The following is a 27652-nucleotide window of genomic DNA, read 5'->3' on the forward strand; positions in this document are numbered from 1 at the left end:
GCATCCCTGAGTGGTATTCCTTGAGAAGAGCTCTAAGATGCCACCAGACAGTCCTGTACCCAGGCATTAACAAAGGCAAGAGCCACGAGAGTGCCAGTTCTATTATTTTGTTCCAGAGATGAACTGTTCAGTCAGAGGTGTTACCTGTGGGTGGTGCTGGAGTTACTGTAAAATGGTCTGTACTCAGAAGGGTGAGGTGGCCCATCACTGTTCCCCCAAAGGAGGTCAGAATTCCTGTTCCCTTTCTTTGTTCTCCTACTAAAAGGGATTACATCCCGGCAGGATTTTCGGGTGTTCTTCTCATAAGAAAAGAATTGTTCTGGTTGAATGCTTTTCCAGATAATTAGTGTTGATTGAAATATGAACAGTCGATCCCACGGAGTGTATTCCACCCACCCAAAGCAGATTTTTGGCACAGTTTGCTTTCAAGAAGGTGTTGTGTTTTCTGACTCCTGAAGTGAGCATTTAATTTTCTAAACACTCCAGTGTAGCTCATTTTTTTCCACTGAAGAAACATGTATTTCAGGGTTGTCATCAACCAGCTCTGATTTTCCTTTTCTTTGTATATGTGAAGGATCTGCATAAGCAGAGGTATGGATATATCTTTCTCTGTTCCTGTTTTAAGCTGTATGTGCTGGTGACAGTAATGGTCCTTTGCCCACCCCACCCCCCCAAAAAAAAAAAAAAAAAGAAAAGAGTCCCTTTTCTAAGTCACATTATTGCCATCGTGCATACACAGCGAAGTCTTATCTTCATCTTTTTTATCTTCTTTATTCTTGCTATTACATCCCCTCCCAATATCCCACAGTCTTATCTGTACAGCAGCTCTGATGACATTTAGCTGTGTCATTGCTCTCTCTATTCCCGTTTGGTGGTATTTGATGTGATGCCTAAAGAATACTGATTTTCCTGTGCCTGACCATTGATGCAGGGATGTTCTCCATGAGAGGGAAGGCTGTGAGCCAAGGTGTAGCAGTTGTGTGGATTTTCTCTCTGTGCAAGGGAGGGCTGCTACATGTTCTTAAGGGGAAGCAGAGACTTCCAGCTACACTCAAGATTAGCAGCCATTTGTTTCTCAGTTTTCTGCTGAATTTAGTTCCCTGCACTTCCTTATTTCTTAGACTCCCAAATGGGGAGTGAAGAATTGGTTCAGAGTTTGTTTCTTACATACCTGTAAAGGAATCTTCACATCCTCACTCCCTCCACCCCCAGCAAAAGCACAGCACTGAAATTATTGACCCTCCACTTTCAGAGTAGGTAACCCAAGTAATGGGTACAGTGAGAACACTTTACTCTGGGTTTTGCTTTTGCAGAGAACCTCTTTGGAGGGAGAAGGATGATCTGTGGCTACACTGCTCAGCTAACCCCTGGCAAACTGAGAGATGTCAGGGGTGTAGAAGTCACAAGTTGTTACCTGAGTGTCATTTTGTCATTGCTGTCAGCACACTGGACAGAGCTGTAGCTTGATGCCAGCTGTACCTGGTACAGTTTTGTCAACACCTGCATCACCTACCTGGATGCTGTGAGATGGTGACTAACATGAACAACAGAAAGGTTCTACACAGTGCATAGACAGACATCTTTTATTACTAATGAAAGGAAACTAAATTTAAAACTTATTTTTAATACAATTGAAGGAGGAACCCCACTAAACAACATTATATACAAAACACCCATGGTAAACAGAGCAGCTCACTTGCTACAATGACACAGATATAAAGCTGAGAAGGTCTCACAGAAACCATTTGTGTACAATTCACTGAATACAGCATAAGGCAATAAAAAACATGATCCAGAGTATTAGTGCTTAATGAAAAATGAACCAAATAACCTGATGCTAGAAATATTTATCAGTGAAAGTTTTGGATTCCTTTAGAAGGAGTTACTGGAAGTGTTACTGGAGTCTGCGGTGATGTGGAAAGGTTTAGCGCAGAGCAAAAGAAAAACCCTTCACCAGGAGGCTGCACAATGACTGGTCAGGAGCAGAAGAAGAGAGCATGGGATAGTGAGAGGGAAAACATGCTGCTACAACTGGCAGAGCTGTGGTGTGGCTGGCAAGGTGCAGCTGCAGTGTGGTTACAGGGAAGAACACTGTTGGAAATCAGCAAAGTTGGAAGTGAATGCCAAGAGAGGGTGGTCAGCCTGCAAGGAGCTGGTGGTTTGTGCTGGAGCAAGCATAGGCTGAAAGAACAGGAAATCTGAAAAGTGTGGGACACATCACTCATGCACCAAGTCCTGCAATAGGGTCAGGCAGCCTTTTGAAAACACCCTGATTTCTATCACTTGTGTTCTGTTTGCAGCCAGAACACACAAGTGCAATTGCTTCCTTAACCCCCAGTTTACCTCCTTTTCTCTGTCAAAAACTCCTCTGTAAGAATGTCCTGAAGTTCCCATTACACTTGCTACAATGGGAAAGCAGTAAAAAGGTGATGGCACAGCGTGACTCTGCAGGAGTAGGAAGGAAGCATTGTCTTATTTTTTACTTAATCCCAGAGCTCAGTATCCTATAAACCACTTTTAATCCCCCTATTTTCTCTAGCAGTTTCTCAATATGTACCAACTGGAAAAAAAGTGAAATGGATGGACTATGTCTTTGCTGTGTCCTAGGAAGATAAGCGGCTCAAATAACATCTCACAGAGAGGATGGCACTGTGCTTTCAGACTGGTTTGCCTTGATAACGTGGATAGAACAGCGAGGAATAGGTACAGCTTGCAGAGCAAAAGGGAAAAATGTTCCAGTCAAATTCAGGGCAGAGTTGCTTAGGAAGCTTATTGGGGGTTGGGGCATTTTCCTCCTTTCCCCTCAAAATGAGAAGCCATTTTTTTCCTACACAGTAGGCAAGAATGTCACCTGGATCAGACGAGTCCTGTTCAAAGTTATCATCTGGTAGAGAAATTCCTTCTAGTCCTGGGTGTGTGGAGAGAACACTGGCAGAAAGCGGCGATGTTCGGTGCAAAGTAAATATCCTTGTGCTGCTGTGAGAAACTCCCAAAAATCTGCAGAGCTTTCCCTAACAAGTATCCCATGGCAGTTTACACACAGAAGCAGACCCATGTTTATGAAGCAAGGCCCCGAGTTACATTTGATTACAGTAGATAACACGAGATCACCACTGGCTGTCACACAAGTTCCAATGGGGCTTTACAGGTGTGGCTGGGAAGGAATTGGCCACGTGTGTGCACAGGTGGTGTGCCCTCACACAGCAGCTGAATGGAGGAGCTGTACCTCGGTGCTGGGGTTGGTAAGGCTGTCCTTTCAGGAGAGAAAGGGTACGAGAACTTGTGCCACTGCAGTATATAAGCAATATTAATTAGCTCTTAGGAGTGCTGTCAGTGTGTACCATTCCCTAAAAAGTTCTCATAGCGCTGCAAATAAGCATGAGGCACACAGACTCACTTCCAAGGTGTCTTTTTTTCATGAAAAATGTGTCCACTATTTCCTTTTCAGGGGAGAAGGGATGCGTATCTGTAACAGTTGAGTCCAAATCCAAAGTCCTCCAGCAGGAAGTTCAGATATTTGCGTGAGGCTGAATATAAAATAAGTTTTGGCTGCTCCCACTCACGGCATGGAGGCACAAACGGACAAGACTGCACGTCAGGATTTGGGGTGTCCCGAAGGGCAGCTCCGTGTTACTGAAGGGGTAGGTGGGCATGGGCTCCCTGCTAGGGCTCTGCCTGATTCTCACAGAGGCAGCATCAAAGCCAGAGGTTGCTGAAGCCTTGACCTGGTGTGGCACTGATGACACGCTTCAGCCCCGCTGCAGGAACACGGAGGGTCCTCTCGGCTGGAATCCCAGCGACCTCTTGTAACGAGGCCGCCGCACAGCTTCCACCGTGGGCGGGGGCTGCGCTGGTCCGCAGGAGGTTGTGTTTGAGCCGTGGTGAGCGGAGTTTGCTGCTGCCGCCACCCCCTTGCAGAGAGCCAAAGGGTCCATGCAGCAAGCATCACTGTACAGCCAGCATGGAGTCTGCAGTGCGGGATGCACAGCGTGAAGAACCTGAGGGACCCGAGGAAAAGATTTCACCGACTTTTTGTTTTTCACGCCTTACATGTACCCCGGTAATGCTGCGGAGCCGACCAACAGGTATCACCTGTGAGAGCCCTCCACAAGAGGGCTCCTGGTCCCTAAACTCGGAGCTGTTCTGAGCGGGCAGGGCAGCCTGGCCCTCGCTCCCTGCAAAACCCTTGGGAACAGAGTGAGGATGATTAATGAACGTGCTTCCCTGCTTAAGCAGCAGCAGGACATGGCTCAGTGCATCACGAGATGGCAGCCAGCCACCAAGGAAGCCCAGCTTCCATCCACAGACTGCAGCTGTCCCAGGCGCTGGAGCTGGGAAGCACCAGCCACCTACAGGAAAATCCTGACAAACTTTTACAACAAAAGAGAATGGGTTTATTTTGTAGGTGAACTCCTGCCACTCGCATCACAAAACTCCCCAGAATTCATGCTAATTCATTCTAGTATCTGTTCCAGACAGGGCCTTCCCCAGAGGAAAACATGAGTGGGTGGTCAGGTTTGGAAATGAGACAAGTGGCCTGAATGAGAGTTTCCCCTCCTTTCCGGCTCCAAACTATTAAACTTTTAGATTCTGCAGTGGACAACCTGACAAAGTTGTGACTTCCAGGTCCCCACAGCTGCTGCTCTGGGGCATTACCCTGGCAATTCTGCAGGCATTACCCTGGCAATACTGCATGCAGTGGCGAGAGCAGAAATGCAGTCACCTGGATAATGATATGAATAAGAACAGTTAACTGCTAATCTTCACTTAAGTGTCTTTTTGGAGGACACAGCCCTGAAAACTGCTGAGCTTTCAAACCAAAGCAAATATAATCTTTTGTAATCATAAAACCTTGGCAAGTCAGACTTTCCTAGCCCATCTTTTCTAACACCCCATTATCAAAAGTAACTCCTTTTAAAATAGGAATGCTTTCTGGGCAAGTTTGAGGAAGGAAACTTTCCCTTCTCTGTTCCTCCAGCTGCTGAAGGGAATGGACATATCTCACAAGTGGACTGGCGTGTCTCATCATACTGGGAAAACTGGAGTTGTTCTTTTGTTCCCCCTCCCTTACCACCATTTGGTCAATCCTCAGTTTCTATCATCAGTGATGTTCCCACGTTGAGGCATCAGATCAGGCTCACAGGGAATCAGCCGGAACCTCTAGGGGTAAAGCCACACGTGGCACCTGAGGTAGGGATGAGGAACTCACAAATGAGCCCAACAGGACAGGCACTAAAAGACAGCCCAGTGTTTAGTTGGGAGGCCCATAAAATGAGCACAGGGGCAATGGCAGGGGATGTCACTGCAGATCCTGACAGCTGGGTGACACGTGGTGTTTTGAGCTAACATTGCAGAAGCATGTAATGGTATTTGAGAAACTGTTTTGCCAAGAGAAGAGTGAAGAAAATTACCTGCAAATGCTATCTGGTCATACAGATGATGTTTCAGCTGTCACTTTAGAGCTCATGGGTGCCTTTGTATATTCTTTCACAGTCTCTTCCACTGAATCCTGGCGCTTACAACAGTGAGAACAAACTGAAAAGAAGATCCCTTGTTAGTATATGAATATGGTCATAGTCTGATCTGAGAGACAGCTCTGTTACAAATAAATACGATCTATATAGTGTCATATGGATAAAGCTGCTCTCATTAGCACAGGGCTAGAACCTTAGCCTGGCACAAGAACAAGTTGCTACATGCTGAGATAAGGTCAGAAGGGAAATAATGATGGAAGTTACATGTCACTAATTGCAATTTACCTATTGAGTGAAAGAATGCCTGTTTTAAAACCAACAAACTCAGTGCTTTAAGAGGATCTCATATTAAGCAAATCCCCTTAATATCTCACCATCTATGACTGAATTTTAGTAGTTCAAGTTGAATCTTGTTCAATTGTGCTAGCACAAATTATGCAATGTGAATCCTAAACTATTCTTTAATCTTGGTCACCTCTAATCTTCGTGCTTTGTGTTTTCATTCTTAAATTACTGCCAAGTAGGCTGAGCTCCTCCGAGTAGGTGGTTGTGAACCTCAACACAGCACCTGATTGTTTTGGCCACCACAACAATCATGTATCTGAGAACTCTTCCGTTTTCTTTTGCTCTGCCTTTCTATTCTTTCCTCCCACACTTCAGCTCTTTGAAGCATGGCTTTTTGAGAAACCACTCTTAGCAACTCCTGACTCAGCTTTCCATGGCTCAGAACAACAGAGGTACTCTCAGACCTATTCTGAGCTCCCATGAGAGCTCTTGAGAGGTGACCTGCAGCAGCAGCCACAGGAAGCATCTTAGGGCAGATACTTCCCTTCCCAGACAGGTGGCCATGCACTGCAGCACTGAAATGGGACAGCTACACAAACTGAAAAGCTGGATGGAAGCTCTGGCTTCAGTTTCTTACACTTCTTACAGTTTCTTTTACAGTTTCTTCCATGCCTGGTCTGGAAATTGGCTGAACCAAATAGCACCACCTGACTCAGCAAATCTACACCCTGTGCATATTATGGAAGTGGGACTAAAAGGGAAATTCCAGTTAATCTGGCCGTGTGCCACGCTGTTTGCAGGTGATTGCATTCTACCACATGGGTATGCTTTTTACATCTGCTTAAAAGCAACTCAGTTCCTATATAAAAGGCTATTTCAGAGTGCTCCAGGATCTTGCTAATTTAATGGTAAGGAACCTTTTAATTTCCAGCCTATAATTGTTGAGAGCCAAACCTTCCGATTCCAGTTCATTTTCTCCTATAATTAGAAGTTCATTATACATGCAGCTAACAGCTCTGATCAACTGTGATTTTCTTGGTTTCAGCCTGCTTGTTGCTTTCCTGTTGATACAGCCCCAGGGAACAGCAGGGGAGAAGAACTGGCACTGGTGTCATAAGGGCACAGAGGTGGAAAATGAGGAGGTGCACAGGAGGACCCAGACTCACTGCCTTCCAGAAGCTTCCTTTCTTTGTGATAAAACACTAAAAGGAAATTAGCCCAGCTTGACTCAATGGTCACGTTGGTTTTTGAAGGGATGTGGTTGATGTGGAGGGGAAAAGAAAAATAGTAGAGTGCTCCACACATCTGACTGGGGAGTGAATTTGTCTAAAATTGAAGTAGAGGTTTCAGAAGACACAAGCAAGGCAAACTTACAGGTGGCTGTAAGTGGGCTGAGTCCTTGCTGCCCAGAAAATGACCTTTTCCAAAGGGCAGTACCACAGGCAGGTGGTGTAAGTGGCCTGAACATAGAGCCCTCAGTGTGAGATTCTTGTCCCCAGATGTGGCTCCCCCAGTGACCTGACAGACATCAGCTGGGTGTTATTTATCCTCATGTGTTGTAAGGCCTGCTGTCATTTTCCAGGACTGCTCTACAAAGCTGCTCACAGGATGTGGATGAGGCACCTACTGCTGTTGACTTTCAATCCTACCTGCCTTCATGAATCTATTAAATGCCTGCCCACATCTTTTGGGGACTTTCTGGCAAGGTCAGCTTAGACATGATTAGGAGCAACAGCTGACAGATAGGATTTTTCTGAGGATAAAAAAGTAAATTACTCAGCTGTCCACTAACCCTGAGATATTTGAGGTCCCCTTTGCCACTGAAAAACTCTTGGAGACTTCTCTGGAGTTACTGAAGACTTCATAAGATGGGACCAGACACTTTACCTGTGCCATTTTTGGCCATACAAAGAATACAAATCTAAGTCTCCTGGTTGGTGTTCTCATAAAAGTAGGACATTGCTCTGCTGAAGTCTTTCCTGTGGCTCTAACACTAGGTGTTTTTGTTACTTTGGCTCAGTGACTTTCTGAGGAATTAAGTAGGGTGTGGAGCAATATCCAATTTTGAAGCTCTCATTGCTCAGCTTGTGTCTATCATGATCACCAAGATTCTTGGCATCTTAAAGCATCTTAATACATAAAAATGAACCTTTGTGAACTTCTTCATTATCCCTGATTTTGGAAATATTTTGATCTGCTGTCAAAACTCCCTGTCACCTCTTCACTCTCAAACCTGAACTCAAATGTTGCCTGCACACAAAATGTAGGAAAATCATAAGCTAGACTTAGATTTTGTGACAGTGGATGCTAAAAGGAAAAAAAAAAAGAAAATTAGAAAAACGAGAAGGTGATACAGAAATACCTAGTGTGACAGTAAAGTTTCTATAAATGTGTATCTTACATAGAAACTCCATGAGCACTAGCAGACACCTTGAAAAAGAAGCTGCACTTACCATGCCTTGGGAGGTATCTTGCTGCCAGGGTGATAGCCACAATGAAGATGATAACGATGATAATTGAAGCAGTAATGACATTATAAGATGGATGTACAGGAGGAACAATGCAGTTGTTTGTTTTTTCTGAGACAGGAGAAATAAAACATAAATAAATGGCCCAACAGGATATTGGCATTTTCATGTAAAAGCAGGTATGTGAATTTTGGGGTTCTGGCCAACTTCTAACTCGCTATTCAGCCTGAAAATGAACTTAATCAATATACAAGCAAACAAAGCTGAAATTTCACCTAAATTTCTGCCATTCACCCACAATTGCTAGGGGCTGAAATTTTTAACACATCCACAGAACGTAAAAAGCTGGGTCTTCATCCAGAACAGGACTGAGACAAGAAATATTTAAAAACACATGAGCTGTTTCAGGGAAAATAGCTAGGCTTGGTGGAAAAGTCTAAGTTCACAGTTAGAAAATTTCTGCTCTCAAAAGTACTCTGCAGTTTTCTTTGCTGTTTTCATCAGATTTATGACTATTTTTTTTGCCTTTGGATTCACAGGTGAAGGAGGAGGATGCATTTAACAGTCTAGACTTTTTTCTGCATGGCAGGAACAGTGTTGTGGCAGAATTCAGTTTTAGTGTGTCTGGAGCCCTTGGCTTTTCACCATTGGAGACGGTGGAAAATCCCATTCTACCACTGGGATTTTAGAGTAAATACTGAGCCATTCTTGTATAGGACAGGACTTGCTGCATGTCCATAGGTCTGCAGACCTATCTGCACAGATCTTCAGTTCTTCCACCATCTGCATCTGGCACAGGTAAGCATTGTTCCCCTCCTAAGGCATTAATTAGCCTGATCTGCTGTTCAGTCTTCCCCTCAGGAGGGGATGCAAACCTCCAAATCTGCAGGGGTTGCCTTCTACATTTACCAGAGGCTCTGTTCTGTCTGTAACTCAGTGTTCATGAAAGGATTGTTTGGAGGACCATTTACACCATACCAAAATGGTAGTGGTTCCACATCCTATTAGTCAAAAAAATGGGGGGTTTGTGACTGCTGTGGCTGTGTCACTGTTGACTGCACTCTCCTCTGATTACGGATTTTTTTTTTTTTTCTTGTTCTCTGTTTCTGTGTATCGAGCTATTCATAACCTTATTCTCCCTTCATTAGGGACATTATGTTCTATATCCAGCAATAGCCAATATTCATAAAGCACCAGTTCCTGGCATTTGTTCTGAAGCTGAATGGCACCTCTCCCTACAAGCCCCTTTGATTTCAGTAAGATAGATGAATAAGCTACCTTGATGAATAAAGTACAACTCCCTAGGAAAAATACTGCTTCTCTATCTTCCCTTGAAGGTGCCCTTATCTCCACAGTAAAAACATCAGGCCCAGAGACATTTCAGAATACTTTTTTGGTAACAAGATGGGAAAAAAAAATCCTTTTGGTTTTACAAATTTTCTTGCAAATCCCCTTCTACTGCAAAACATCTGGAATGTAGTGTGCTGCCTTCACTCATGCTGTTTCCACTTGTGCCTCAAGCTTTTCAAAGCACAGACTTATCTATTATGCCATCACTTCTAAGCCATGCTTAGATGGAAGTGATGGAATTCTTTTCGTATGAGTTAACCCTATATTACATTTGAAAGCAGAATTTTGTCTAGACCCCAGCTGACAGTTTCTTTCACTGAAGCAGGGACAAACATGCTTGTTAAATGAGGAAATTCTTTTAAAGTGCAGCCTGTGGCTTTTAGAGCAGACACATTTCTCTGGTCCCCCCGTTCAAATACCAGGTCTGTGTCACACAGCGGGCAGCAGGACCATGCTGGTATGGAGTGGCACTGGATGGTGGCAGCCACAGCCTGTGGGAGCCACCAAACGTGACATTACCAGATCACAACAGGACCCAGTTCAGCTCTCAGTCCAGCTGTAGTAGAGCTGCAGGAAGACAGAGCTGCTTCTGCTTGTTAGTCACTGTTGTAACTCTCCCTTTCCTACCACGGCTATCTTCCAGCCTCTAAAATATTTTGGTGCGTTGTTCACAAGCGGGATCATTGGGTAATCCTTGCATGAACACTTGCACAAAATCTGCTGCATTCTTAGAGAGGCAACTCAGCAGATTCAACCAAATGGTTCTGTTACAAAAACATTAATAAAACATACTCAGAGGCAAACTGGTAGACTTGGCAAAGCCACTGTATTCAACGGAGCAAGTGATGTTGATGTCTTTGGTCACGTTGAGCACCAGTTTTCCGGTGACATTGTATGGGCTGAGGCTGGACTCGGACACCCAGCTGGCATTCCACTCCACGGACACATTGTTGAGGGCTCCAGAGATTTTGGGCTTGGGGAAACCCCCGTGAGAAGAACATGTTATCACCATCTCAGTCGACTCGCACGAATCGGCGGACACCTCTGCCGTTATGTTGGGCTTGCTGAAGTCAGCTGAAGCAAGAGGGATTTGGTTACCATCCTGTCAGGCCACAGCCAGGTTTGCAGCCCCCAAAACCCACGGTCAAAGCAAAGACTACCCCACAGGGCATTCACCACGGGAAGTTTTTTCTGCCTATGGGCTAAAATACCAAGCAACCAGTCACTAGTGAAAGAAACTTGCTCAACACTGTGTGGCTGAGCAGTGGCAAGCAAGGAGAGACAGTTTTCCTTCCAGGCCCGCTCTCTGTTGAGCAATACCGCACTGCCATCCAGCCCGGAAAATCTCTTCAGACATCCCAGCCTGATTCCAGCATTTCCCTTTCCTGATCTCCACAATAACTTGATCCCACTTCACCAAAGGGAGCAGAAGTCTAGCATAATTATTTCAGCTGGCCTGTAAAGACAGCAAGGGGATTTCTGGCTGGAAAGAAACTGGAGTATTTGTGGACAGGAAAAAAGATCCGTAGTTTTTTATGCAGTTAACTTCTCAACCCTCATAGTTAAAAAAGGGTGCTGGCAGTACACTTCCCTTTTTTCATGCCAGTTCCCAGAAAGGTCACTAAATTTGTCTCCTTGCACATATGCCCTCAGACCAGCAGGAAATGGTCAAACCTCAGGAGCTCGTCTTATTTTGTTGCCAAATCTCCTTCCAGATGAGGAATGCTCCTTCACTGACTTGTCTGGAACATTCATGTAACTCTCTGCTGTTAAAGGTATTCAAATATATATTTATATATGTCACCAGTGTCTCTGTCTTTGGTTGAGATCAACTGCCACAAAAACACTGGTGGAAATGGAAAATGTCAGTGGAACTTTTTGTGGCCTCTAAGAAAATATTCAGATTCATTTTGAACAAAGGAATTCTGTTTCTTTAATGTAAAAAGCCTCAAAGGTCCATGATGAATTCAGCCTTTGGCTGTGGAGCTGCAGTGCAGCTAGTTGCACAGGGGTTTGGATGCAGGGCTGGGATGCTGCCATGGCCACCCTATTTCTCTTTCACTTTGGTCTTGCTAAGGGCAAGACTAAGGGCTTGGTCTTGCTTTGCCCCAAAGACAGCAGAGGCTTCCTCAGGTAGGAGGAAGTCACCAGTGGTACCTGGGGAGGGCCCCAGGAGGGATCCTTTCACAAGAGGAAGACATCAAGGGGAGGAGGTTGGGTTGGTGGTGGGAAAAAAATTTCTGTACCTGGGGTAGCTTTAGAAAGGTAAGAAGTGAGGCTGCTGGAATGGAAGCAGTTAACACATCTTCCAGCACTCTTTCAGGCTTCCTGATGGAAGTCTATCTGCTACAGTATGAATAAGGCTGGAAGAGCATCCTTCACCCCCAGAAGCTGGCACTGGAGTGCCTCAGATGTCAGGAGGCACCCCACCTACCTGTCACAAAGAGGATGACAGACTCTCTACACACGAGAACAGAATTGCGCTGAACTACACACTGGTAAGAGCCATTGTCCAGGATTTCCATGGGGGAGATCCACAGGGTGAGGTTCCAGGGGTCCATCTCTGTCCGGTTCTGGTACCGCTCGTGCTGGAATATCATATTCTCCTCTGGGTAGGCCAGCACCACATCCGTAATGTTCTTCTGCCAGTAGACACGGTAATTTTGTAGGCTTTCTGAGCTGGGAATTTCATGACAACAAGGCAGGCTGACCTTTTCCCCCACTTTGCTTTTGACTACTTTGTTCTCCAGTGCTTGGCCTGCAGGTGAGGGACAAACAAAAGTCAGTGAGTCAGTGGTACAGCCTTGTGCCAGGACCTGTTGCCTAAAGTTCACCCTTTTTGGCTCTGATTCCTCACATCCCTCATCACCCACAGAGCTGTTTTACAGCTTCAGCTCTGCACTGAGGGGAGCCATCCTTGGGCATTGCCTTGTACATCTTGCTCCAGTCCTACTCAGGATCATGACCAATCCACAAGGATTGCTGCATGGATTGCTGAAGGCAAAGGTAGAAGAGGTGCTTGCCTGAACAGAAATTTTGCTAGCCCCTTTAAAAACAGGGATAGAAACACACATGCACAAACTTCTGTCTCCTCTGCGCTCCCTTTTCAGAGCCTGGTGTTTGGAAAATCTGCGTAACTCTCCACTGGGTTCTCTGCATGACTAACAGCACCACAGTGGACTATTTGTTCAGGGGGGCTGGGGGATTTTTGGTAGTTGTTTTTTTTTGTCAAATTAAAAAACCCAAAACTTCCAAGATCCCAGAAACTAGAATCAACCATACAATGATACACAAAGGTTGCAGCCACACTGTTATCAGTCTTCCAGCATTAACAACTGAAAAATTTTGCCTAGTCTAGCTAGAATGAATTTATCTTTATGAAAGCTCATGGGATGACTTGGAACCAGTACAGATGTTCCCCAACTCCTGGCCAGTGACTGTGCTGGTGCCATACCTGGAGTACATGGGCTGACAACAGTAAGCTGAGACCCTTGCAGGGTGAAATTAGGTACAACTCTGTGAGCAGTAATTCCCCTACTAAGCACCCCGCTCTCATGATCCGCCTTGCTTTCCCACTCCTTCCTCTTTCCAGTGGGTAAAGGTTCACAGGCCTGACATCCGAGGGAGCAGCTCAGCAAGGAGTTCCTGCTGCTGCTGAAAGGTGACCCAGCATGAACACACAGCCCTGTGCTGCACCACAGGGCATATGGCTGGGCTTTCACCCAAGTCAGTGCAAGCCTGGGGATGATGTGCTTCATCATCATCATTGTAACCCGCCTTTGTTAGTCCAGAAGATCAGGTTGCTCTCTGTCCTGCTGCCTTAGCACTCATCTCCAGTGGTGGAAGTGGGATATCAATCTGTTACACTCCACTGACTGAGAGCAGAAAAACAAGCAAATAGCTTTCTTCAGGACAGAAAATATTCAGATTCCCTCTTATTTCCCTGCAGAACAGCGCAGCATCGCCCATCAGTGTAGGGGAGGGCCCACAAGCAAAGCCTCTGCCTGAAGTGTGAGCTGAGCACTGCACAAAGCTGAGCTTCAGAACTGCCAGCACCCCAGCAAAGTCAGGCTGATGCTGGCTCACTCTTGCTAGTCCCAGCCTAACTGCAGCCACGCTGTCCAGAGGCAGAGCGCAGCACTCGGGCTGGACCGGGGGATGCTGCACATTCACATTCAGCCGGTGCCCAAGGCAGCCACAAGCTGCTTCCCTGCCAGGCCTCATTTGCTTACCAGTGACTCACAGACCCTGGGGTGACTCACAGACCCTGGGGCCACTGTCACAGCAAGACCCCTGTGGCACAGCCCGGTGACTTGCTGACAATCCTACAGCTGCCAGTGCTGGAGGGAGACAAGCAGATGCTCAGCCAGTGCCTCCCCACAGCTGGATCTTGGGGCTGCCTGCTGGAGTAAAGCCCAGACACAAAGCCTGGGACAGAACATTTAACAGACATGTAGAGGTGGCACTTAGGGACATGGTTTGTTGATGGACTTGGCAAGGCTGAGTTAAAGGTTGGGCTCAAAGATCTTAAAGGTCTTTTCCAACCTAAATGATTCTGTGATTCTGTGAAATAAATTTCTCTCCCCTCCCCTGTTTCACTTGCATACTTGACATTAAATCTAGAAAACACACCAAAATACTGTGGAGGTCCTGGCAACACTACAGAATGTTTTAATATTAGTTGAATAAAATAGAATATGTAATTAAATTAGCAATTTCTTATTTAACTGGTTTCCCTCTACTCAGCCACTCCACTGGTCTTCCAAAGGGAAAGTTTCATTATTTTCCCCACACTGCCTGTACTTTCCCTTCTAAAGCATTGCAGATCCTGAGCAACCAAGCTGGGGCAGGCCAGGAGCTGCTCAGCAGACTGACCTCTGTCAGCCCTCAACTGGTAGCAAAATGAGAGAAAAATGAATTCTTCCACACAGGAGAAAATCTCCTTTGTCTTGCCAACCTTTGCAGCCTGAAATTTGGGATTTTTTGACATCAGCATTTAAATTGCTACTACTAGACCTACCTTGCAGGAAGAGTTCTTGCCCTTTCAGGAATGCCCTTTCAGCAATGCCCTTTCAGGAATGCACATATATTTTTGGCATTCACAACATCCTCTGGCAATGACTTGTGCAGTTTGATTACATGCTGTGTGAGAAAGAATTTCCTTCTGTTCACCTTAAAAGCAACCCACTTCAGGCTGTGATTGTTGAAGTTGCTTCTCCTGCACCTCTGTGTGTGTGTGTGTTTTTATCTTTGGCCACATCTTCACTTGTTCTCACAGTGCAGCTCTTACTATTATTGGAGAGACTCAAAAGAGCAGCCAGTCAAACATCCAGTCAAACTTTGGGATTGATAAAGATAATTTTCAATTTCCTTTTGCAGCAATAGGGGAAGAGTAGGTGTACAGTAAATGTCAGGGTGACATCACATCATGAGTTCTATGAGGTTCTCCCTACCTTGCCCCTCAGAGTCTCCTTTGCAACCAAAAGGAGAACAAAAACTTTCTCGGGAGTACATGTGCAGGGGCTGGAAACTCCTGCTGATGTCATGACAACCCTTAAAAGGCTCTGCACCCTCGAAACTGCAACCTGAATGCTGCTAGCCTGAAGGAACCAAAGTCCATGAAGAGTCATTCAGCCCTACAAAAGTCCCCTTTCACTTTAGAGGTGAACTGCAAAGCAAAAATGAAAATCCAGTTTTGTGCCATTTCTGTGCTTAACTCTGCAGCCATGCTGTGGGAAAGGTATTCACCATGGAAATAATTTTTAATGACTTTTCTAAAAACAGATCCCTCTGAAGCCCACCCCTCTGAAACCCACCCACTTTCTTGCTGTGCACACATATCACTCCATCATTGGAGGCTGGTGGCATGTGGCAATGCTGAACTGATGGAAGAGCTAACTTTCTCTTCCCTGGGCAGAAAATCTTGCTTCATTCAAAGCACGCCTGTGCTGCAGATGCCCCATACAGCAGGACTAACTGGAACAGAAAGGAGTATAGAGGAGAATTGTTCTTTCTTGTCCTGCTCCGAGAGTCAGGAGAGCTGTTGAGCCTGTATCCTTATTTTCTGCACTCTTTGCCCAAGCCTTGACTCAGAGAGCTTTGTTATCCTGACCACACAGGCAGTCAGACAGCACGTAAGAGCAGACTTCCTCTGGCACAGAAGTCTTGCAGAGACATTTGACAGTAAAAGACAGCTAAAGACCTAGCAATGCCCTGGAGAAGCAGCCTCAGACTGTTGGAAACCTCCAAATAAGTCCTGGTGAACAGAAGCTCCAAAGCCATTCTCTTTCCCCCCTGCATTCCCCATTTCTCTGCCCTTCTGTGCCTTGCTTTGCTTTTTTCCCTTCCAGTTCCTTATTTATTTTTGCAACAGCAGCTGGTATCTCTACTCGTAAATTAATGGCATCACTGACTTTGCCTAGGACCATGAACGTGGGATTCCCACTCTGCAGGTAATTCTGCAGCTCAAATCCCCCATTCTCTGTGAATAGCACATTCACCCCAAACTTGCATGATTTATCTTTGAGGTCAATGCAGTATTTTACAGGGATTTCCAAGTAAAACAAACAACGAGTCAAAAAATCAAGACATTTTGAAAAGCTGAATCTTTACAGGACTAGACACTCCCCCTCGATCTTGTCTTTATCCCAGGTGATTTTACCAATGAGGAATGAGATTCTCCCCAGGCTTTTCACAGAGCCAAAAGCCAACAAATGTCCTGTGCTACACGTAAAATGCTTTGTGTTTAAATCAGTGACTCCTGTGAATACACTGATGACAGAAAGACCCTGCTAGATGGCCAGATAACCTCTATGTGGAGACACTGGCTCAGAAGTGCATAAAAACAGTGCCTTCCTCTGTGTTTCATTGAAAAGACCGTGTGCACTAAGAAAGATGGATAAAACAGAGAAAAGTGGATGCTCTAAGGCCCTGCTGCCTGTCCTCTTTAAGGAGTCTGTGATTGCTGATTAACCCAGGCACAAGTGCTTGATGAGCCTCTGAGGTTCCTTCTTCACAGACTCCACTGCAGCAAGTCCAGGCATGCAAAGAGGACATGGCAGACCTGAAAAGGAGTGACCCTGTAACCTTGCACAACCCCAAACCCAACCTCTTATCACAAACCACGAGCCTGCTGCTGCTCTGGGCTGCTTTGGTGAAGCAAAGCAGCTGCAAATCCAGATGCTTTGCTCAGGTCAAGTTCCCTTACTCATCCCAAATGTGGTTAGAGAGGGGAGCAGAAAAAGAAAGCATCCCAAATAAAACCAGTGATGGACTTTGTTTACAGTGATTCCCCTCAGTTCCTTGTACCCTCTCACACGACTCAAGTGTGCCTGCAGCAGTTAAGTGAGAGGATTAATCCTAGTGCATGATGATGGCATGGCAGCTCTGAGGTAGGGAAATGGTCTGAACAGGTTTTTCTAAAAGTAGATCCCTGCTTGCTTCTGTGCTGTAACCTCAGGGTACCCCATACATGGTTTTATGCACTTCCCATCTTTATGCTGCATTCCTTCTAAACAAAAGAGTAACCCTGGTTTGCCCAGATCTATACTGTTGATTTGGCAATTATTATAACACTCCCAGGGTGTTTTGTTGTCCCCACTCCACCAGCTGCCTCCATTTCATTGTAATGCTGTTTTATTTTGTGCGTGTTTGCACATCTTCACCTTTAGTGAAGAAATTCTTGGAGCCATGAAGTGGCTGTGAAAACCAGAGGGTGATCTGCAATTAGCATCTGAGAAGACAAAATGGAATCTGAAATACTTTGGCAGAGGGGCTCACTGCAGCGCTGGGGCTGCTCCAGCCAGCTGACAGCTCTTGCTCCAGCTCAGGTTTCAATACTTGTGGAGATAAAAATCTCCTGCTTTCTGAGTCAGCCTGGGACAAGCCCGCTGCCCGGGTATGTCCAGTCTGCTGTGTTTGCTACCTGAGTAAAATCGCGACTCTGCACAAATCACTGGCAATTTTCTCATCTTGGCACCAGGCAGGAGGTCCGATCCAAGCACGGAGCTGGATATGGAGCCAGAGCTACTTGGAGATGGGGACTAGATCATGTCTTTCCCCCCACTGCAGAGTGCACCACATGGGCTCTGCTCAGGCAGGAGAGGCTGGAGAGCTCACTTTGTCCCCTGCCAACCAGCGGGGACACACGGCCGTGGGGACAGAAGGACGTCTTTGACTTGGAGAAACAAGCAAAAGAAGAGACTTCTGAACCTTCTCCCTTTCTCCATTCCCAGCCCATGTGACCGTGCTAGAATAAAAAAGGGCTGGGAGGGCCCCTAAATCTGGATGTCCTCAGAAAATTTGCATATTTTAGTTCCTTTAGAGATCAAATTCCTACATCTTGCTCAGCATTCTTTTGATTTCCCAGTTTGGGAGCAGAAACTAGATGTGGCATTTGTGTAAGAGGGGCTGGTGGGGGAGATTTGCCACAAAGACAGACAAAAATAAATTTGTTAATTTTTTCCCCTGCAGTCTCTGTCTCTTGCTGACAGGATCACTTTGTACTTCCTCTATATTTATCTTCCAGCTGAAGATGTTCTCAGATAATCTTCCTAATTCCTGCAGTACCACTGCCATGCATGCTACTGTCCTCACAGCAGTTTCTGAAATTGAGGTCCTCCCCACTGCTTAAGGCTGTAGTTTTCTTCAGTGCTTACTAAATCTCTGTCTCACATGCTCCCTAAGCAGCCAGCCCTCCCTTGAAACTGATAGAAGGTGAAAGTAGCCAGTAACTAAGAAAATCAAGTATGATACCTCTCACATAAGCCACTTCAAAGTCGAAAAATTACAAATTTTAATTTTTTTTTTTTTCCTGCTGAAGTACTTGCCCACAGCCATAGCAACACTAACCAGTGCAGCTAACAAGGCTGCAGGCCTGCCAGCCATTATCTTGTTAGAAAAACTGGTCTGCGCTCAGGCTCTGCCTCACGGGTGATGCTCTGCAGACAGCCCCAGCAGTCACCCCGCGGCGGGAGGAGAGATTACACAGGCCTGGATAACAGCACGGCAGGGAGAATGGTGATTAACCGGAGAACCCCCGGGAAAGCTGAGCAGAGCAGCCCAGAGGGGTCTGCAAGCTCCAGAAGCTGCAGAGGGAGTGGAAGGAGAGGCTTGGGCAGGTGCTGCTGCAGCACTGAGGGCAGGGCAGGGCTCTCTCGGCTTTTGGGAACCGATGTCGGACAGCGAGCTCCGCTCCCTCTGAAGCACTCCCACAGGGACCAAATCCCCATCTTAGGGCATTTAGAACAACTCAAGAGGGTACCTGCAAAGGAGAGAGCAGCGATGTGCAGAGAGACTTCCTTCAGTCGTCTTTTCTAACAATTTTTATGTGATTGATAGCAACTGGAGCTCGCCAAAAGGTGGATGTCCATTTAGCTCAGAGTAGGTAGAAATGCCACCATTAGCCATCAGTCAGCACTTTCTTTTCAGTCAGGGAGTCCCCTGGGACCAATGGTATTTTAAAAGCATAACAGTGAAAAAGCAGAAGCAAAGCCTGTGGCATTTCCGAGTTGGGAAAGATTTACATACTCTCAAATGAACTCCTGAGACTCCCAATGGTGATGCCCATCCAAAGGGGACAGAACAGCTTCAATTAAACATAAAAGTTAATCTATTTTGAAACCAAACTGACCTCTTTCTGCCAAGTGAACAGACTTCACTGCATCCAGCACACCTGCCTTGCCACCCTATAGAAGACACCACATCCACATGAGCACAGCATTTATACTGGGAAACACATCCTTAAAAGGAAGGAGAAGCCTTCAGCCTGGAGAAGAGAAGGTTCCAGTGAGACCTTAGAACAGCCTTCCTAGAGAATGCTTAAAAGGAGCCTTAAGGAAGACTGGAGAGGGACTTTTCAGAAGGGCATGTAGCAGTAGGACAAGGGACAATGGCCTCAAGGTGAAGGAGGGAAGGTTTAGATCAGATATTGAAAGAAAGGATTTATCGTGGTGGGGGTGAGGTGCTGGCTCAGGTTGCCCAGGGGAGTTGTGGATGTCCCAGCCCTGAAGGTGTTCAAGGCCAGTTTGGGTAAGACTCTGAGCCACCTGGTCTAGTGGAAGTGTCCATGGAAGGGAGGCTAAAACAAATTAAGCTTTAAGATCCTTTCCAAAACAAACTCTGTGATTCTGTGAGAATTTCTCTGAACATGGGAATTCTCCCCCAAACTGGCATGACCTTGGGATGCAGCCAGACAAATAACTCATAATGATCTCATGCCTTCCCCATGCAAGCAGAGGGGATCTGGTTCCCCTTTCCCTTCCAATCCCACATGTTCTGCCTTGCAGGGCTCTCCAGAGTCTGGTTCAATATACCAGTCTTAAAAAAAAAAGAAAAAAAGGAAACTTTCTGCTAAGCTGGAAGGTGAAGTAGATAATCCAGGGATCAGACATGTACAAGGAAGAGGAGGATCACAAAGCCAGAGAGGAGCAGAATTGCATCTCTTGGTGGCAATGACTTGTTTGTACCCCTCAGCTGTGACTCCTGTTTGCATCTGTCCCCCTCCAGGGTGCACAGCATAGATGTAAAAGCAAACTGGCTCTGGAAAAAACTAAGTCACAAGAGAGGCAGCGGGATAGCATCAGTCATTTATATGAGATTAATTACCCCCATTAAACCACATTTGGAACTCAGAATCAAGGCAGTGATGAGCAGGAAAGGTGTGAGGGCGTAAGGATGGCATCTTCTGCTGGTAATCTACCACAATTAATAAAAGTGTCCACCCCAAACTTTGCATGTTTAAATGCAGGAATGTCCAACATGCACACGGCAAAAAGGATACAAATGTCTCAGTGATCCAAGAAATGCAAAAAAGCTGTTACAGTCAGAGCAACATGAGGTCACCGGAGCTATCTGGGTTCATTCCGATCTAACTGGAAAAAGGAAATTATGTGGGTGAAAGGAACATTTGACCCATAGCCTTACAAACTTGGCATTTAACTCTAGCTCTAACTTAACTTTTAATTCTATTTTGTGTGTAAAAATGTGGCTTATCTAAGTTTAATCTTCTGTGTTTTCTTTTTTCCTAAAGAATTCTTTAATTTAAGAAGCACTCAACAGAAGAAGTAGAAGTCTCTATAAGCAGAAAGCAATAGGCTTTAGCTGGGTTTCTGTTTCTCCAGACAAGTTCTTACAGCAGGTTTCACTCTGGATAGACTGACAAATAAAAAAAGGAGTTCCTTAGATACGCTGCCCTTGGTTTCAAAAGAGTTTTTTCCCACATGTCTGGAACAGGAGAGAGAAACTCATCCGAAAAAAGAAATTAAAACAACAGATGAAGGCATGAAGAGGAATAAGTCAGAAACTCAATTTGCATCCACTGATCAAGTGGGCAAATCCAGTATGTAAAGAAAAATTTCTGCCATCTCCACCGTGAAATCTGCCCAGCTCAACCCATACCAGAGCTGGCACAGAAATCAGACATCAAGCATCTAAAGCTCATTGATAGACACTTCAATATTTAAGGGTGGCCACAAAACAGGGAATTTTTCTCAGCCCTCATGGTCCCTTTCTGAAACCCAGCTCCACTCTGAGCTCTTTACTGGGAGTAACACCAGGGAAGGGGATTCCCGGAATGAGTTACTTGTGAGCCACTGCTCGCTGACAGAAGCAGATATTCCCCCTCCCTTCCCAACTCTCCAGTCACCTAGAAAAGCTGTAGGGAATTTTCTTCAAAACTTCTCAAAAAATTTCACTCCTGGGAAGAAACCAAGAGCTAAGTGGTCCCCAGCTGGAAGAAAAGACTCCAGGGAAGTTTAAAAATACTCCATGGGCATAAAGTTGGGTTTGCTGGGTCCCTGAAGTCAGTGCCTATGCTTTGTTTGCATACAGGGCAGGGAAAGGTCATACTGAGGGACTCCAAGCTATAGGATAACAAACTGGGACTGAGAACATCCTACAATTTGTAGGTAGGTGTGAAGGTGCAATGGCAGGACAAAACCAAGCCTATGGGGATACCAGCAGTGTATTCAGATAATAAATAAAAAAGTTTGTGCTGTTAACCAAAGCTGTTCTGCCACTTTCTGCTGAGACAAGGGAGTGTTGTTCATGGACACCAGTGTCTCCAGCAGCAGATGACATCCCAGAAGCAGCTCTAAATTACGCTGTCATTTCAGGTGAACATCAGAGTAGCAAAATTCAACTTGAAGGAAAATAAATGGATCTACACAGCTTGCACATGCATGAAATTCCTATGAAAGACAACCTTCAAATCAACCTTCAACCTTTCCTATGAAAGACAACCTTCAAATCCCTGTTAATTATGCCTCCCATTAATGTCTTCCACTGCTACGACATGAAAATTCAGCCTGGCATCCTCTCTGTTACTGTTTAATCCACATGGGCTTTACAGAGGGCAACTCTTTCCATCCTAGGATGCTACCTGACCTTCTGTAGTGCTACATCAGGGAGATGTGCCAGCATCAGGACACCTGGGCCAAACCAAGGACACGGGTGCTGGGAGCCAGCCCTGGCTGTGCCTTGATGTGGTCATGAGCAGTCCCATGTGGGTCAGTCCTGTAAATGTGGTGACTCACTCAGCAGTGCACAGAAAGTCACTGCCAGGGTGATGGCAGACACCCGGGGATCCACTATTTTGCCACAACAAGGTGAGAACTGGGACCTTGTGATCCCTGTGGGCAACCTTGAGAAGGCATTACCCACATGCACCAGTAAAGCTTTTAAAACCCAGTCCTTTGTGGGTACCGCACCAGTATTTTCCAGGAGCACTGATGTAGGAATGCTGATCTTCGGAGAGAAAGAATTCAGAGTGTGTGTGAGTGCATACAGAGAGAAAAATAAGTGCATCAGCTGTCCTGCTGTTATCAGTCTGCCAAGCACCTGCTCCTGAGGCACCAGGACTTCCATTGACTTGTTGCTTGAGAAGCATCTAAAAATTGTGCCCCAAAAGTAAAACTAGAGGAACACTTAGTTTTCTTATCAAACTCCTATTTCTAGTAGTGGATATTAGCATGCATCAAACTATACATCCAACTATACATCCTTTAGCCAAGGAACCAGAATTGTTTTCAGAGAAATTACATGTCTGGCAAATTACCGTATTATCGTAATTACATTATTAACATATCACAAGCTCTTAAAGATCTGAGACAGAAACAGTTCTGCTCATGACAGATTGTCTGCCTGATGCAAATACAAGCAAAATATATTTGTGCTTGACAGATGCTTTGCGAGCACAGAGGTAGGGGAAGGAGTGAGGGGAAGACAGAAGAGCAGAGATCCCAGAGAGACACTTGAGGTCATTGCTTTCTTTGAAAGTGAGCTCTGCAATTCACTCCCTACTAAATTCTAAATTCTCCAAGTTTTATCTTAAAATTCTGAGACTGAAACTCAAAATGAAACCCAGAATCAAATACCTCCGAGTTTCACAATAACAGCCCGAAAAGCTCCTAATTTTGCTTTGCTCGATTTTTAATGAGCACCTTAGTTCAGCCCAGCTTTGCTCTAGAGTATTGTTAGCTGCAATGAAACATGAAAATGCCAATAAGCACAACTTATTTTGCATCCACAACGAACTCCAGCTCAGAAGTGAATTTTGTGTGGTTTCCAGGTTAACATTTCACACATCTGAAAAGCCTCATCCCAACCCTGTTGAGACGAGGCGAGATTTGTGTGAACTTTGTGACAAGTCCTCAGAAAAGGACAGGGGACAGCCCAGGCAGGACTTCAATGGGGATTTGTGTTGTTGGAGAAAGAACTCTGCTGAGTTGTGCTGAGCTGCCCAGGAGGTGCAGAGCACTCCGAGCTGCCACCTTTGCCAATCTTTTCCACCACACACCCACTTTTAACCCAAAAAGCTGCAGAAGCCACTGAAACCTAAGCCCAAAGCGCTGTGCCGTGTGCTCCCCACAGACATCAGCTGACCAAAATCACTGTTATTTCTCTCACCCTGGCGGGGATGGGAGATCACCGCGCCTCTCTGGGAGCCAGCAACCTGGCGCGGCGGGAAGCCGAGAGCTGAGGGCTCCTCCGTGAAGTGCCAGCTACCCCAAACCCTGGGCTCGGCCCTGGCAGAAGGCACCAGGAGTGTCCTGAGGGCCACCATCCCCTGCTGGCCATGTGCTGCTGCTGGCTCCCAGCCCCTTCCCACACCCCCACCCTGGCTCCCGCTTACCCATCCCAAGGCAGAGCAGCACGCAGAGCCCGAGCCCCAGGCACGTCCTCGGCGCCGGCGGGCAGGCGGGCAGCCGCATCATCTTCCCGCAGCCCCTGGGCTGGCAGGAGAGGGGAGAGGTGCGGGGGCCGGAGCCTGAGGAGCCGCGGTGTCCCGTGTCCTTCGCGCCGTCCGCCGCCGCCCGAGCCCCGCGCTCCCTGCCCGGCACCCGCCGCTCCCGGGGCAGCGCCCAGGCCGGCCCGAGGCTCGGGGGCTGAGGGGGCTCAGTGCCGGGCCATGGGGCCCGGCTGCTGCCACCGCCTGCGGAAACACGCCCTGGCAGGCTGCAGGGGGAAGTCGCGGCGCCGGGAGGCCGCTCAGCCTCATAAGCCACCTCACACCGCCCACGGCTTCCTCGCGGGGCGTGTGCCAGGATGCGGAGCCCGCCGCCCCCGCGGGCACGGGGCTGCCTGCATCCCTCGGGGATGCTCTGGCGGTCCTCCAGCCAGGAGGGTGCCAGACAGAAGGGCCCTGCCTGGGAATGTCAGTGGCGGGCAGCGCTGGGGGCTTTGGGGGTGAAAATGCAGCTAAGTGAAACCCTGATGCTGCTCTGGGAATAGCTGTATAAAATTATGTTTGAAATTAAACACAATGCCTGCGCCACCATTTCAAGCTCAGCGGGATGTAATCCATCAGGAAATGGATTTTCCAAAGAAAATTTAAGAAGGATTGCTTAGGCTGCATGTGATGGATGTCATGGCTGAGCCCCTGGAGAGGGAGTAGGATGTGACGGCTGGGCCAAATGTGGATGGTTGTGGTGTCACCAGAGAGCATCCACCAGCCCTGTGGAAGTGGAGGGAGCACTTGCCTCCCCAGCATCGTGTCCTGCCTTCCCCAGAAGGTGCCCACTGCTCACCCAAGGCTACAAGGGGAGAGGCATGAACAATCCTTGTAGGCAATCCCTCCTTTGAATCCTGGGAGGGCAGAGACATCACTAACCCAAGCCAGTCCAGAGCAAATCCTGGGCAGAAAAAAAACCCCAACAAAACACTTACTAAATAAGAGCCCAAGGGAGTAAATGCACGCTAAGTGATGCAAATTTGTACAGATACTGCACACCATCCTGCAAAATAAAATAAGCCCTGGTATAGTGTAAGCAGTTACAGTGTAAGGGGTTTTATTTAGCTGTTATAATCACGACAAGAGGGTTGCACACTAATGAAAACTGGGTATTCTTCAAGGAGAAAAAAAGGGCAAATACAAATCAAGAGTAAAACAACTTATTTAAATGCAGACTTCTGGTTTGCTGATTTAAATTATTTTGATTTAAATGAAATGCATCCTTTTTATCAGAAATTATTTGCTGCTACATTGCTCCAGTTTTTTTTTTTTTTTTTCAGTACAGGTTCCTTGAATTAGATAGATTAGATGGACTGGGTTGAATTACAAATCAGAATTTTATTTTGACATAATTAAAATGTGGTACTCCTTAGAGAAATCAAATACAGGTTATAACATTTCTGTAGAGAGAAAATCATTGTATATGAAATGGATGAGAGGAGTCTGTTATTGAGTCAGACTGGCACTTTCTCCACTGCAGTGCTTTGAGTGTCTGTGTTTTGTATTTTGGGCTATGATCTAAATCCTGTACATTTGTACTCTGTCCATGCATTTTCCATCAGCATGGCTTGCACATGCAGATGACAGCAGCACCATGTGTTTACGTAGAAGTGTTTCCATGGTGCTCAGAGGAGAAGAAAGTATCATTAATACAGCCAGCCATACACAGCTTCCCTAAGTCACAGCCCCAGCTCCCAGGCAGGGACTGCCTCTCTGGGAGTCAGATGGAATAAACTTTCCCACTAGCCTAATCACAAATCCTTATCATTACAGAGTTACTGGCAACCCTGCTACAGCTGTATGGTTCATTACCTCACTTTCATTTTAATTCAAGCCTTTTTAAAATACAGATTTCAGCCATTAGCATATTACAACTAGAAGAACTCCAGCCTGTTACGTTTGCATCTGCATTTCTTTCTCGGGACTTAACCCTGCTTTTGGATGAGCAGTCCCAGGGAAAGTAACTGAGCTCATCAGCTGCCAGACTGTAGAAAGGAAATACCACAACTCCTTATTACACACGGAAGAACCTGGACCAGCAAAGGCTGCCTAAATTTTAGCTAGACATCTGAACTCATGGGTGTTATTCTCACTCAGGGCTCCTTCTCTTTTCCTAGGTATTACAGTTCTTGGTACCTTCTCCTCTGGAGATCTCTCTGATTGCAAGGAGACTAAAGTAACAGAGAGAGAGGAGCAGCCAAGTGCTTTGTTCTGCTTTGATGAGGGGCAGAAGTCATAATTTTTCCATCACTTAAAGCTTTCCTAAGCACATATCATATCCTTGATTAATGGAATCCATCAGTTCAAGGGAAGAGGTGTTATGCATCTTTAGGATGTTAACAAAGTTGAAGGACTCAAACATAAGGAAGTGACAGTAGAGAAGACACTGATTTTTTGAGCATTGCAGAGAATAATATGAGCCCACCAATTCATAGCAAAATCCCCACAGAAATAAGGTTTATTGTGCACCTGATTAGGCTTTCAGCATTTCACTTCTATGTGCTCCAGAAACAGCTTTAAATAGGTAGAAGTATTGCAGAAGAGAAGCTAAGATTTAATATGAAAGGATGGTTAAATTCTGCTAAAAACATTTACTGCAGAAAAGGGGAAGATGTGAAAGCATCACACAACTACATCGTTCCATTGCTTTCACAGAAAACCATTAGGGAAAAAGCAGAAAAGACAAGTGAAATCTTGCAGCATATGTGTTGTGTAGGGGAAATTAATTTCAGTAATCAGCACTTGTGGTAGAAATCCTTTGCACTCAAAAGGAAGTATTTTCAAATATATTGCTGCTAGCGTTCTACTTTAGACCCACTGACATCACCAACTTTTTCCACCTCTGCAGAAATGCACTTCCAGTGCAGTCGAACATCATTACTTTGAACATTTATTGATTGTCAAGAACATACAAAAAACCCCCAGCCTTCCTCTCTTTCTTAATTGACATCTCAGAGAACTTTCATAAAGGTCAGAACTAGGTAAATACTAAACCAAAACACAGCACCTACTCTCCACTGAGGATTCGTAACCACATTCCCTCCTACAGGACCGGGATACCTTTCAATGTTTTCAAGGTGAACAGCCATTTCAATCTGTGTTAATCTGAACTAAAAGCACATCTGCCTGCTTTTAATACCAAAATTTCCAAGTTGAATGGGAAGTGCCCAAGATATGTTTCCAGAGATGTACATCACCAAAAGATGGTTGTGCAAATGCCCTAAAAACATCTTTGTCAGAGAAACGATCCCATTACAAAGCAGAAAAACATTTTCAGGGATTTTTTTTTTCATAAAATCATAGAATTAGGTTGGAAAAGACACTTTTAAGATCAATTAGTTCAATTGTTAACCCACCACTGCTTGGTTTAGTCCACCACTAAACCATGTCTACATGTCTTTTAAATACCTCCAGGGATGGAGACTCATACTCTGGGCAGGCTGTTCCAGGTCTGGATAACCCTTTTGGTGAAGAATTTTTTTTCTGATATTCAATCTAAACCTCCCTTGGCACCACTTGAGGCCATTTCCTCTTGTCCTGTCAGCATTTGATGGTTCCAATACCAGCACATGGACTACAGGGTATGTGGAGAATGAACTGAATTCAGCTGGTAACACTCATCTGTTTCTCAGTGGAATTATATGACAACTTTTTTTATTTTCCTGTAAGAGAAGGAAATAAAGCAACCTTACCAAAGTGGTCCCAGCATCCTGAGAATTTAGGCCTTTCACACAAAGACTGATGGTCTCCCAGACAGTATCAATAACAAAATAAAATAACATTATGAACTAAGGAAAAAACCCAATGGTTTCAGGTTACAGAAAATCCCTTTCATCTTACAAAGG

General features: G+C 45.7%; 1 protein-coding gene across 1 annotated transcript; it reads right to left on the reverse strand.

Moving 5' to 3' along the window:
- Positions 1–1565: 1565 nt before the first annotated feature.
- Positions 1566–26896, reverse strand: CD80 (CD80 molecule). Its single transcript, XM_031505872.2, has 7 exons — positions 26819–26896; positions 23709–24222; positions 12012–12335; positions 10370–10651; positions 8213–8338; positions 5412–5535; positions 1566–3998 (listed from the first exon to the last, which is right to left on the reverse strand). Exons 1-6 carry the CDS (start codon positions 26894–26896, stop codon positions 5429–5431), a joined length of 1431 nt encoding a protein of 476 aa, XP_031361732.2. The 3' UTR covers positions 1566–3998; positions 5412–5428.
- Between the last annotated feature and the right edge of the window lie 756 nt (positions 26897–27652).

This window comes from Lonchura striata, chromosome 1, assembly GCF_050655825.1.
Source record: "Lonchura striata isolate lonStrDom1 chromosome 1, ASM5065582v1, whole genome shotgun sequence".
NCBI lineage: Eukaryota > Metazoa > Chordata > Aves > Passeriformes > Estrildidae > Lonchura > Lonchura striata.

Excerpts from the sequence above, each read along its gene's own strand:
- CD80 (XM_031505872.2), bottom strand. The coding sequence starts at position 26,896 with ATGGCTGTTCACCTTGAAAACATTGAAAGGTATCCCGGTCCTGTAGGA. Across the intron at positions 12,336-23,708 it reads GCTGCTCTGCCTTGGGATGG|GCCAAGCACTGGAGAACAAA; the intron begins GTAAGCGGGAGC and ends CCTCACCTGCAG. Across the intron at positions 8,339-10,369 it reads GTCTACCAGTTTGCCTCTGA|AAAAAACAAACAACTGCATT; the intron begins GTATGTTTTATT and ends CTCCTGTCTCAG.